General features: G+C 48.3%; 5 protein-coding genes across 5 annotated transcripts; 3 read left to right on the top strand and 2 right to left on the bottom strand.

Annotated features, from left to right (window-relative positions):
- Positions 1 to 215: 215 nt before the first annotated feature.
- On the bottom strand, positions 216 to 2,053 carry KD926_004848 (uncharacterized protein; the record flags this gene model as incomplete). Its single annotated transcript, XM_053095353.1, has 3 exons — positions 216 to 524; positions 1,056 to 1,548; positions 1,626 to 2,053. The coding sequence occupies 3 exons, from the start codon at positions 2,051 to 2,053 to the stop codon at positions 216 to 218; spliced, it is 1,230 nt and encodes a 409-aa protein (XP_052949974.1).
- Positions 2,054 to 3,192: 1,139 nt separating this feature from the next.
- KD926_004847 (F-box protein) lies at positions 3,193 to 4,447 on the top strand (the record flags this gene model as incomplete). Its single annotated transcript, XM_053095352.1, has 2 exons — positions 3,193 to 3,214; positions 3,276 to 4,447. 2 exons carry the CDS (start codon positions 3,193 to 3,195, stop codon positions 4,445 to 4,447), a joined length of 1,194 nt encoding a protein of 397 aa, XP_052949973.1.
- A 1,056-nt stretch (positions 4,448 to 5,503) lies between these two features.
- KD926_004846 (uncharacterized protein) lies at positions 5,504 to 5,818 on the top strand (the record flags this gene model as incomplete). The annotated part of the gene is made up of 1 exon (XM_053095351.1): positions 5,504 to 5,818. One exon carries the CDS (start codon positions 5,504 to 5,506, stop codon positions 5,816 to 5,818), a length of 315 nt encoding a protein of 104 aa, XP_052949972.1.
- Positions 5,819 to 6,572: 754 nt separating this feature from the next.
- KD926_004845 (zinc-binding alcohol dehydrogenase family protein) lies at positions 6,573 to 7,825 on the top strand (the record flags this gene model as incomplete). Its single annotated transcript, XM_053095350.1, has 5 exons — positions 6,573 to 6,692; positions 6,745 to 6,767; positions 6,816 to 6,935; positions 6,998 to 7,551; positions 7,617 to 7,825. 5 exons carry the CDS (start codon positions 6,573 to 6,575, stop codon positions 7,823 to 7,825), a joined length of 1,026 nt encoding a protein of 341 aa, XP_052949971.1.
- A 3,335-nt stretch (positions 7,826 to 11,160) lies between these two features.
- KD926_004844 (uncharacterized protein) lies at positions 11,161 to 11,817 on the bottom strand (the record flags this gene model as incomplete). The annotated part of the gene is made up of 1 exon (XM_053095349.1): positions 11,161 to 11,817. One exon carries the CDS (start codon positions 11,815 to 11,817, stop codon positions 11,161 to 11,163), a length of 657 nt encoding a protein of 218 aa, XP_052949970.1.
- Between the last annotated feature and the right edge of the window lie 987 nt (positions 11,818 to 12,804).

Raw genomic sequence — 12,804 nt, 5'->3', positions numbered from 1 at the left:
CCCTTGCCCTGCCACTTCCAACCCCCGCCTTTGTTGGAACATGCTGACCAATGTTTTGGGCAGGGCAGGTGTGTGGTGTTGGGGTGGTGGTCAAACGTGGGGGGGTTAGACCCCCCCCCCCCCCCCCAGCACATGACACACCATCAGCTGATGCAGAACAGAACAGACAAGCCCAAGTCCAACCCACGAAAGATAAACTCTTCCCCGCAACGATGTCAAATCCGAATAAACGCAAGTCCATACCGATACCCATCATAGAGACGATTGTCATCACCCCCGCCTTCGATCGTATATTCCCGTTTGGCAATGGCCTCCAAGTCGATGAACACCTCGTATGCTTTGAAGCCAACCAACGGACGACGCAGGATCACTACACGTTCGTCCTCGTTCTTGCGCTTGAACTCGAGCACAGACAGTGGGTCGATAATGTTTAACAGAAGCGTAATGGTTATATATGTCGTCCAAAAGAGAATGCAGGTGCCTCGAGACGCGTAGCCCGAGAGACCGGAGCAGGTGAAGGCTCGCTATAGGGGCGAAAATAGTAGACGTTGCCTGGCAGGCGCCGGGTCTCGGTGGCTCGGGAAGCTTGGGTTGTTTGATGCATGATTGCTACCGTAGTGAGGACGAAAATGAGAGAGATTGAACTAAGTTGGATTTAGCTTTGATTGAACATCGAGTAATGTGCGCAGTCTGGTTGCTAAGTAAGAGAAGACGATGATCCTTACCGAGTTTGTTTAAAGGCCAATGATGAATATAGTTTCCGTCTTCTGATTTGTCGATAATTCTGAATTCACAGAGCCAAGTCTTACATTGTGATGTCATGTGTTAGGAAATTAGCAAGAGGGATTCTTATGAGATGCATTGATATATTAATGGTCCGCTCAACGCAAGATTCGCGAACAGCTGAAAGAGTTTCAGCGAGAATACACCGACAACATGGTTCGAGCTGCAAACACAATGATCTCTATCCCCATTGGGACTCCATTCTGGACTCTCAGCCTAGTCTCATATAATATTCTACATTAAGTATTGACTAACACATAAGTCTACAATACTATATACCCCGACAAAGGCACAGTCACCGCAAGTAAATAGCCCATCACAAGCCCGTTCCTCTCTGCAGAGCCAGTCTCGGCTGGCGTAGCAGCAGCAGCACTCGAAGAAGCCACCCCGGTTGCCGTACCCAACGCAGAGGAAAAAGACGCAGCAGAGTTACCACTACTCTTCTCGCTCTTCTCACCTCCATGCCCCTCCGAAATCCCCCTATCAAAAGGCGGTGACTTCTTGGTACATTCCCGCCCACATTTCCTCACTTTTTCCCACCCTTTTTGAATTCCAGCGGCCGAGGTTTCACCCTGCATCATGTAGTTACTGTATAAGACAACGTCGTTCTCCTTAGAAAAACCTTTCAACTCAGGATTCCCGAAGTTCCAGTCGCTGTAGGGATAGAAGTGTGCTGTCCAGTAGTACGCCAGCGCGCAGTCCCAGCCACAGGCAAAGTCGGGGTAAAAGTAGGTGTTTTGTTTGTTGTAGCAGTTCTCTCCGTGTCTGGAAGAGTTCTTTCATATTAGCGATTGACTTGGTTCACGCCACGTTTATGAACAGGTAAGAAGAATAATACATACTCATCTCTCGCACACGCCCTCACCAACATATACTGAAATATCAACCCCACCGTCTCAACGGGAACATGCTCAGTCCCGTTGAACCACAAATATCCCTTGGCTTTAACCGCTACGTCACCGGACTCGCTGCACGCGTCTCTCACGTTCTCGATATACTCAGACAGCAAGGACTCGCAGGTCGAGGTGCACATGTCGGTGAAGTCTCCAGGCTCCATGGTTCTCAGGTAAACGCACCTCTCGTGGGCGTTGACAAGGCTGACAAGGAATCCATCACAATTGATGTCGGCGGCGTAGGCAGATTTGCATTTTGCGGAGGTAGTGGCAGCGAGGTTGGAGGTCGTGTAGTTCCAGCCCTTCGTTTGGATATCTAGACTGAAGGACTGGGTGAGGGCGGGGAGGAGAAGAAGAATTGGAAGGAGGAGATTCATTCTTGTGATATATTTGCAATGAAAATTATAATATTTGGTTATGTTATATCAAAGAGTGAAAGGCGAGTTGAACAAAGGAATGAATAAAGGGTGAAAGAGAGCATGGGGATCTGGGGTCAGGACAAGGCCCCCAGCTCGTTTATATTCTGAAATGAAAATCACCTGTCCAGGAGGTCGCTTGAAATTGCAGGGTTTATGTGGTCCGATTCGACCGAAGCAGCCTTGAAGCCTATCGTGCCTTTCAAGGGAAGAACTAGCTCGCGGTCTGGTGGCTCAGCGGGCCCAGGCTGTCTAGGTACATATGTACCTAGGTGCATACTATAACAGCCCAATCGGGAGGCAGGTAACTGCTACAAGTTAGCTATTTTGTTGAGTGCAACGGCGGGCCGAGCTCATATAAAACAACTGAAGAGAATCTAACCCCCCCACGGAGGGCATGGCATTTCGAATACCCGATTCTATGCCCCACGCCATAGTAGTTCCATATGCAGTCATAAGCACATTAGTGTACTGATGTCTGGTCATCTGTCCATAATGAACAGCAGGAGCACAAACAACGAGGTCAAACGCCAGGAGTTGAGCTTCTGAAAAGTGCTTCTGATATGTCCTAGGCCAGTAAATCCCTGTTTGCATGGCTGCAGACCCCTGGTTCAGCATCTGATTTGGTTCGCAGTGAGATTCCTCAGGCTTAAAGTCACATGGTTAACTGCTTTGTCGCTACCCAAGAACTTATGTTGGCTGATCTCGCTCGTTGCCCCAACTTCCCCTGCGACTCAGCATGCTCAGCTCATCACAAGACCATCACTGGATATTTTCTCCCCCGGGGCTCTCTCACGCGAAATGCTGCCCTCTGATCTCCATATCCCCCACTAGAAATTCCCCTTTCCTTTCAGCGTCTCCATGGGAGAGCAATCCGCTAAGAATTTTCTACGTGAATCTGCTAGCGGGGCGCCTGTTCCTTGCTATCTTTTTTTTCTCTTCTTGTCAGTCGCGCTTGGCCTCCTCCTCAAAACGTGCTCTTCACGCAGTTTGTCTTCTCCCTTGCCATATCCCGAATCAAGAAATCGATCAACCTTATTGCCGCATCAAAAAGCGCCTCGGATTTCTTTCAAGGCCAACCAGACCCTGGTGCAAGCAAAATGGAAACGATGACAGAGGACCGTAGGTGTTTTCTGAAGCCAGCGTACCTCAAAACAGCCCCTCACTAGCAGCTTGGAAATAGAGCCCGCGTCCAACGGTACCTTGAAGATCTGCGCCCTGCCCACCGAGATTGTTGAGTCGATAGTCGGATTTCTCAGCTCTGTTGATGTGTGTCGCCTGAGGTCCAGCTGTCGCGCTTTCTACGGGAAGACGTTGTATAAGTTTGGGAAAACCTGCCTAAGCACTGTTAATACAGACCTGTCATGTCGCAGCTTACAGCGTTTGTGGGAGCTTTCGCAAAACTCAGCTTTTCATCACTATGTTCGCGGATTGAGAATTTCTGCTGCGCCTGGCAGAATGCTAGGTGATGGCTTTTCTTGGAATAGAGCTCCTGGAGGTGCTCTAGCTCCTCCCCATCTTCAACTAGGTGCCCAAACCTTGCGTAACGCTCTTCATGACCTGCCGAACTGTACTAGGTTCACTATCTGCCTCGAGCATCCGCATCCCGATAACTTCGACATGTACCGCGGCAACCACCTATGTTCGACTGATGCAATCGCCCTTATCCTTGACTGCGTCGCCAACACAGGCCTCCTGGTGACTTCGTTCAACGTCGTTAATAAGGCCTTTAGATCACGGGGGACCTTTGAGATGGAAAGCCCTCGTCTTTTCTTCCCCGACCTCTTTAGGCAGAATTTCTTAGACGGCTGGGCTAATGTGCGGGTACTTCGGCTTCATCATAGTATGAAGGGTGAAGATGTCATCAACTGGGCCACCAAGATCGTTAAATCCTCTCGTGACCTGAAAAAGTTGGATATCAGGTTTGGGCTTGACAACGAAGCCGGAAATACTATACGTGCGCTTGCGGAGAGTGAAACCTTGCCTCCGATTCGCGATCTTTGTTTCTCTAGTTCTTCACGTCTTGGGGGTGCGGATCTTCTCGCTTTGCTTCGCCGCTTTCGCGATTCTCTTCATACTCTCTGTCTTCATGTAGACATCCAGAGTGTCGAATGGAGAGAAATCATCACAGCCCTAAAAGATGAATTCCCGGGACTTTGCCATGTGAACTTTTACCGACATGGATGCTACTTTCTCCCAAGTGTTCCTATCATTTCCCATCTTGAAACCAGCCCATTCGTTTACCGTGTCGATCAGAGAGGCCTGCCCGTCAACTCTTCATTTCCCAGCATGTTGGCTGCTTTGGAAGCTCTCTTGAACAACCCCGAGTATTTCTTCTACGGAGCGCTATGGTGAGGATTACGATGGGGGAGGGGTTATGACTCGGTATAAGCCCAGTGCCAGGAGGGAGTTATTCAGCATATCTGAGGGAACCACGGAGCATAGTTCTCATTCGTGTCCCTCCTCGCTGCCTCTATACCGAGGTGTAGTAGGGGATTCTTGCGGGTTTTTTCTCGATTTTTCCCCACAGGCCTTTATACCTATACTCTGGTCACCATGCTTTGAAGCGATGTAAAGTATTAAATGATGACCCTCTTGCACACATCTATTGTTGTTCATGAGTTTTTTTGTTGCCATGTACCGGTGAACTCAAGTGGTAGTGGACTGCTTTTCATGTTGGCCACAGGAGTCGTTATGACTAACCAGTCAGCAAAGAGTTTCCCGGTCATACATTTTTTGGTTTTTGTTTATCTTCATAGTTCTGTTCATTGTGTATGTGAATCAAACTTGGTCCTTTAATTTCCACTTCTCCGAGGACCCCGAGTGGGCGTTAGATGGAGATTAGCCGATTCGGCGGAGCTCTCTCCTTAGAAACTAATAGAAATTAAGCTCTACAGCTTCCAAACCTAGATGTCCTCGCCTCGGACCGAGATTTATCAAGGATAGACGATAATATCCCAATTGTAGAAGTTTATTAAAAGAATGGATACTTGACAAAATGAAACCCACGTAGCCTACCTCACATGCCAAAACATGCAAGGCTACCAGCTTGGCCACAGACACCTGCTATAGAGAACGATATAAGCGTTAATCTTCTGGCCTTATTCCATAGATTCAATTCACGAGAACGCCTACTGCATGCTTGCTCTCGTCTCCCGATGATCACCCGGCTCCACTTATCAACATCGACCACCAATTCCGATCCGGGATATCCTTGCAAAGACCCACCCTCATGCTGTCAATTAATAATCATTAATAATTAGTTTACCTAGGTAAATCGCAATAGTGGTTAACTGACTCCACGGCGATCCTCTTATCACATCTCAACTCTGCCCCTCCTTTCCCACCTTCTCAACCAACATCAACATCAACTCCATCCCCAAGACACCAAACCAAACCACCACCTCCAAAATGGCATTCAAAGCAGTAGTCATGTATCCGAACGAACCGGACGCCACCTTCGACAACACCTACTACAAGGAGAAGCACATGCCCCTGGTCGAACGGATCTGGGGAAAATACGGCTTGACCACGTGGCACATCCAGAAATACACCACCGCCCTGGACGGAACGCCATCGAAGTATTCGATCACGACTACCTTGGAGTGGAAGAGTGAAGATGCAGTCCAGGAGGCTCTGAAGGATCCCGAAAGCCCTCTGATCTTCCAGGATATCCCGAAATTCACCAACACGCAGCCGATCACTCTCCTCGGAGGGCCTCTTTAAGTGGACTGAAGAGGGTACGTTGGCTATATGGCACTTTCTTTTGCGGATTGGTTGCTGATAGGTGGTGTTTAGGACTTTTGGCTTCTACCCGGGACATATTTCTGAGAAAGAGCTTTGTATCTTAGTCATGTTATAGATGAGGAAACGGGATAATTATCTTGACGAATGAAATATAAGATCTATAAATTGTTCACTGATAGCTCTTTGCTCATGATTTCAGCGCTGGACATGTAGTTTCTGTCGAGATTCAAGAGACCGAAAGCTCCGTTTATAGTACACAGAAGTGGAACGTAGCTTAGCGTTACTGATCATATCGACCGCACATCTGTATATTGTCAGACTACTCTGCATTTCTCTTGCGTATTGGGTAATAGAAAAGATTGTTCATTCCGAGCATAAAGTAAAGCGATTAACCTATAACTAGTTAGTTATTAAATCCTTTTCGGATGACAAATACTGGCAAGATAACGAACAGTCAGATGTCGTGATGAATCCTTCTACAATAGAGAGATGTAAGCAATGGGTGCGTATTTCCAATCATTAATAATTACCAATTGATTATATCTATGTCATTTGTAATGGTTGCAAAGGAAGTAGAATGGAGATGCGCTATATAAAACCCAGGAAAAGAATCACGTATATCATTATCAGTGATCGAATCATTCTGAATTAACCAGTGAGGTTTATCTACCGGTCCTCAAAAACACCCATCTCATTTTTTCCTCTGCGTTAAAAAGACACCCCGACTTTCAAAATGCCTCAAAACGAAGCTGCGTGGATTCAGACTGCCTCAACGGCTTTCGTGGTGGACTCTGCGCCGGTGCCAAAGCCCGGTCCCAGGGAGATAGTGATCAAGAACCACGCGGTGGCCATTGTAAGGATGGGATCAATTGCTCCACTGGAAAACTGTGCTAATATGCAAGCAGAACCCCGTTGACTGGAAGATCCAGTAAGCATATCAAAATCTCGATTACGTGTGGTCTGTTGACAATAGCAGATATTACCAAGGGGGCTATCTAAAGAACTACCCCTTCATCCTCGGAACCGACGCCGCAGGAACAGTCGAAGAAGTCGGTGAAGAAGTGACAAAGTTCAAGAAAGGCCAGCGGGTTATTGCGTAAGTCAACCTAATTCACGCATCCCACCCTCAAATTTGTTGTTAATCCGGTTAGCAACCAGACACCTGGTGGGATTGAAGACATTCGAGCCAGCCAACAATGCATTCCAGCTGTATCCGGTATCCGATGAGAGACTCACGGCTGTCATTCCGGATTCTCTGAGCTTCGAGCAAGCAGCGGTCCTGCCGATATCTATCTCCACAGCGGCCACTGGGCTGTATTCTCCAGATAACCTGAACCTTCCCCTGCCATCGGAGAATCCTAAGCCCACCGGGAAAACCCTCTTGCTTTGGGGAGGAGCCTCGTCCGTCGGAACCATCGTCATCCAGCTGGCTGTTGCTTCAGGGCTGAAAGTAGTCGCCACTGCTTCTCCGGCTAACCACCAGTTTCTCAAGGATTTGGGTGCCAGCGCCGTGTTTGACTATAAGTCTCCCTCTGTCGTGGAGGACATAGTCAAGGAGCTTCAGGGCAGTGAGATCGCTGGGATCTATGATGCCATCACAACAGACCAGAGTCTTGAGCCTGTTGCAGCCATTGCGAGGCTGATAGGCAGTCACGATATAGCGACGGTGAATTACCGAGAGAGTTCGCCTGAGGGAGTCAATTTCAAGATGGGTATGTTTTGTCCAAAATATTCAGATTAAGCCGTGTTCATATACCTGACTTTGAGCTCAACATAGTCATCTGTTATGCACTGGCCTTCTCTCCCCACGAGAAGATCGGCGAAGCCGTCTGGGGCGAGTTCGTGCCAAAGGCTCTTGCCAGTGGACAGTTGCAGGCCAAACTTGATCCGTTTGTTGTTGGTCATGGATTGAGTGAGATCCAACGTGCAGTAGATCTCCAGAAGGCTGGAATATCTGCTAAGAAGGTTGTTGTCACCCTCGCTTGAGGATTGGGTTTCTTCGGAATGTCCGGCGAAAGGGTAAGCAAGCCGGAGAGTGATACCTAGTCTGCTGTAAGATAATTACTCAAGTGGAATAGATCATAGTAATCCTTGAGAAAGATGGTCCATCGAGGAGGCACAAAAGGTCCATGGTCAAGATATCTAATCCTAGTGAAATAAGCATAATAGCTTCATCCACACAGTCTCTAAAGGGTTGATACATTAAAGAAGGAGTTAGGTCGCTAGTCAAAAGATCAATCAAATCTCGGAACGAAACTCGGCCATTTCAATTTGGCACCCTGGTCCCTAACAGTCATGACTCTCTAGATAAGTATAGAGATCCAGAAGAGCGTAGAATGGGTGCATGTTTTTCCTCAAGCAGTGATAATACCAGAGTTACTGCGCAATAGTTATCAAGCAGACGCAGCTTCTTGTATTAGCCCTAGAAGATGGCATGGATGAGAGTATAATTGATGTGTTCTGCTTTCGTTGAAGACAACAAAGACACAGCAAGTAAGAACTACCCACGAGCCGGTGACGTACGTATAATTGATGTTGACCCATTTCTTGACCTTAACTCTTCTATGAGCCCAAATCCATAGCCCCATCTCTCCTGATATCTTGGGATATGTCCATCAGCTCACCCATATTCCCTTGGTAGATTGATTGCTCATTGTTCCTCCCTAATTCAAGAAGCCCCTCGGACGAAACCGACACGCCCTCACATACCAGTTTATTGAATATTCCACCATATTCATTCAGCTTCAGTAGAGTGCTCATGATCCACCATTGGCGAACCACAAACGTTGAAATCGCGTCCTACCAGAAGAAAGTTGATGGGCAGCCGGCACATATTTACTCTCTCCATCGTAGGGAAATTTCATTCGTGTAACCCCGTCATAATATGTAGAGAGGAGGTGACTTCTGCTCTTTCAATAGGCTCGATGCCTTGCTGGGGACCAACTTTTAGAAATGGGAAGAGACTGGATATCATATCGGCCGAGTTGTAGCAGAGATAAAATGCTATCCACATGCCTGTTGTCCAATGCCTAATACTTCAATTCCTCAACTCAGGTTTCTTTTTTCTGTCTACCTTCGTTATTGTCTTATCATTCATAACCACCCTCCTCCTCTAACAACCACAAAACCAAAAATCCATGCTCCTCCCCACCACCTCACCCAAGAAGTTTCACAGAAAAAGAGGCCCGTGTACTGCATCTACGGCAGGTATATCCATCCATACGAAACACCCACCACTCTGTCCAGACACGTACGTATATACACACCCCCAACCTATTGGGTAGACAGAGAAGACACAACCCCCAAAACACGGTTAGACAGACAGCCAGAGAAGCAGACAGCCAGAGAAGCAGACAGGCAACGCAAGCAACGCAAGCAACCAACACTCCCCGCGAACAGACCCCTTCAATGTTTCAATCTATTAGCTAAAAAGAAAAGAAAGCAGAGAAGGGAGATTTTATACTGAACTGGTAGGCCGGACTAGGCCCTCAGAACCCTGGTCCCTGGGCCCTGGACTATGCGCTAGGTCCGGTAGACAGGCGGACAGACAGACAGACAGACGCCGTAATTTCGTATGCAGTCCATCGTGAAATGTTGGTGGGTTTGGTGATGGATTCTCTGGGTTCGGTATTGAGTGTTATTACTCCATATTGTCTTGTGTTTAATGTAACTACCTACCTATGAGATTATCTAGTTCTAGTGAGCACCTATCTGTCCGTCGCTCTAGGGATACATGTATGCCATGGGCGTAGGGAGGAGGTATACATGCATAGGCGGATAAATATGACTAGGATGACGGTCTTCAAGGTACCTACCTAGAGAGCTGGCTGATAATTACTCCGTCGCTACTTTGGTAGTGTAGGTAGGTAGGTAGCTCAGATTAGGTATGCGACAGTCAGTACGGAGTACATCCGAGGAAATCTATCTACAGTATCATGCTCATTCCCTACGAAGATACTCAAAGAACAAAGTAGATATGACCATCTCATATTCACATTCAATCACAATCACAGAGACTGTAAGTAAGCTAACTAGTAACTAGACTAAGTCGAACAACGTCATCGCTAAGAGACACAAGAATGACACAAGGAAAACAAAATCAGCCGCACTGTAGACGGGGTTGGGTATGTTCGCTGGGCTATGCAAATCAAGTCAAGTCAATCAAGTAGGAAACGCGGGAGCTGTTCTGTGTAACAAGCTCGGGGTATGATCGGAACACAAAACAAGTAGCAACAAAGAAAAAGAAAAAAGAAAAGATAAGTAAGTACACGACTGGGTATCTGAGCCGGAACTCGGACCGCTAGAACGAAAATGAAAATGAAACAGAGACAAAATTAAATAAATGAAGAGGCGCGAGATAAGGAAAGGAGGGGCATCGGAATTAGTGAGGGGGAGGAGGCTAGAAACCGCCTGGAAAGCAAATCGAACGATGACGCTTGAACGACTTTCCCGAAATGGAATGAACAACAATCAGACGAAAGGAGGACTTGGAGTCTCCGGCCAACGCCATCGCGACAACGCAGAAGGAGGTCAGAAAACATTAATAAGAATAATGGTCAAGAAAAAACCAGGAAGATTGGAAATGCAGAGCGCGTGCCATGACCCTTTGGGCAACATCCATCGGCCGTGAGTCATGGTAAGGGAGGCGCCTTGACAATGGCGGTGAGATCGATAAGGATGATAGGCCATCGTAAGAAATAATGAGGAGCGCCGACAGCGACGGGGAAATTAGGTAATCGCCGTATCGTATCGGTAATTCCGCCCCCGGCTACAGCGCGTAAGCCGGTCACTCCCCTCTGTCGTCATCGCCCAGAATCCGGCTTCTCCTGCCAGATCGTTTCGTTCGCGCTTTGAAACCCGGTCGCGTGTCTGCTCGGCGCCTTGTGATGCATAACCTTCCCCCCTTGACCTGGGGTGGTACGGTCACCGAACCGTGGGGGGGAGCTGTCACTGGATGCTTTGTTTTGGGGGGAATGACGGGAGCTGGACTCGGAGCCTTGTTTGGCGTTTTCCAAGGAGTGAAAAATAAACAGTGGCGACCACAAAACCACCAATACGGCAATGTTTGCCGCAGTGGAAAAAAAAAACAACGAAGCTGTCGGAAACTCTGCCGATCACTCGATAGCTCTTCTTCCTTTTCTCTGACGGAAAATACACCGAAAGAAAAAAGAAAAGAAAAAGAAAAAAGCGTGAAAGCGTGGGGTGAAGAAAGTGGGGTTGGTCGGGTATGCATGGGAACGGTCGATAACTTGGTTGAGTCACTCTCGCACCCACCAGATAATCGGTGTAGTGTGTACGCAGTAGTCTTTTTGGCTGGCGATCTAGCTGCGAGAGTTCTTGGAAGAGGAAGTGGCACGTCGCTTGCGGTCAGGAATGGCCTTGCGTTTCTTGCGTTTCGCGTTCTCGCGCTCCACCGCCGAGAGCTGTGCCACTCGTAGGGCCTGCTGAGCTCGTGCATGGGCTTGAACCTGGGCCAGGAATCGAGCACGGTGAGCTTCCTCTTCGGCTGCAGCGCGCATCATCTGGATCTGCTGCTCCGTCGTCATGTCGGGGTCTCCCATGGCGGGGTCGTGGGCGGCGGACTCCTCGTCGATCGCCAACTCGACGGGGCCCATGGATTCGAAGTAAAGGTCCTCGTCGGAGATGTAGGCACTGGCACTCGAGCCCTCCGAGTCGGCACTGATCAGAGAGGGTCGGTTGGGCCAGGAGGGAAAGGCACAGGTGTTGTTGCTCATGCCGTATCCGCTGGAGAAAGAGCATTTGCGAGGCGTGATGTCAGTCAGGGTATTGTCGCTGGGAGAAGGAGGAGGCGGAGGCGGCATCGAGATAGGAGAGCATTCATAGGCGCTGCCGAAGCTGAAGGCGATGTGTTGCGTGGTGGGAGATGCCTCGCTGGGAGAAGATCTGATGCTGGAACTGTTCTGGCTCCAGGGCTGGAAGGGGTACAATCCGCCCGATGAAGGCTTGGTGTACTTCATTGTGAATAGGAAAGTGCGTGATGGAGGAAATCTTTGCGGTTGAACTCTGAAGAGAGTTGGGTGATGCTGCTATGATAGATAGATGATGGTGAGGTGAGTGGAGAGGCAGTCGAGGTTGTATTGTTGTGTTCGAAGAAAGACGATCGACGGCGGAGGGAGAGGATGATAAATAAACAGACAAGATTAAGGTGGTGGGGATTGTCTGGCGGTCTTTGTACTGAAGGATTGCAAGTAGAGGTGAAGAATGATGAAAGCTGGTAGGCAGGTATAGTTAGGAAGTATATGTATGGATGTATGGGCCAGATCGATCGGGGAGGCGTCCAGACTCCCTTGCATATCCCAACAGATAAGGCGTCGCGGGGGGTTGGCGTAGGGGGGGTGTGGAGGGTCCTTTTTTAATTTTCGATTTATCTTTTTTTATTTTATTGATTCCCTTTTTTATTATTATTATGTTCTGGAATCCAAATGTCAGGCCCCACTGTCAAGCCAGCCCGTGAACGCTTGAGGGCCAAACAAAAATCCCAGGTAAAAAGGGAATATTCCACGGTGCTGGCGAATCAAGCCTCCAACCGGGGAATGACAACCTGCGAGTCAAGCGCAGCGATCAGGCGGAAGGGGCGTCCCGGCAGCTGTACAATGCGTGAATGAAGAATCGAGTGGGCGAGAGTAAGGCGATCAGAGCCCGACTGAATCACTTGGGAAAAATGATCAGTCCAGTTGGGGATGTCAAAGAAAATTCGTACGAAGTATTGGATGTATGGGAAGGAAAGAGAGTTGACAGAGACAATCTGACAGCAGACCCTGGTCGGGCGGGCGTGGATCTATCGTTTTCTTATTATACATCTTCATTGTCGTCCTCGAAATTAATGGAATTTTTCCTTATTCTTCGTTTTAAATTAAAATGAAAAAAATATTATTTATTTCCCCTTCCTTTCAAACGTCGGTCCGCGGGCCGGGGAAGATCGGATTTGGGGAGGAAGGAGTGCG

The sequence above is a fragment of the Aspergillus affinis genome, assembly GCF_023601865.1.
Source record: "Aspergillus affinis strain CMG 70 chromosome Unknown NODE_235_length_23628_cov_86_011804, whole genome shotgun sequence".
Classification (NCBI taxonomy): Eukaryota; Fungi; Ascomycota; class Eurotiomycetes; order Eurotiales; family Aspergillaceae; genus Aspergillus; species Aspergillus affinis.
This window is presented reverse-complemented; position numbering and strand designations above follow the sequence as displayed.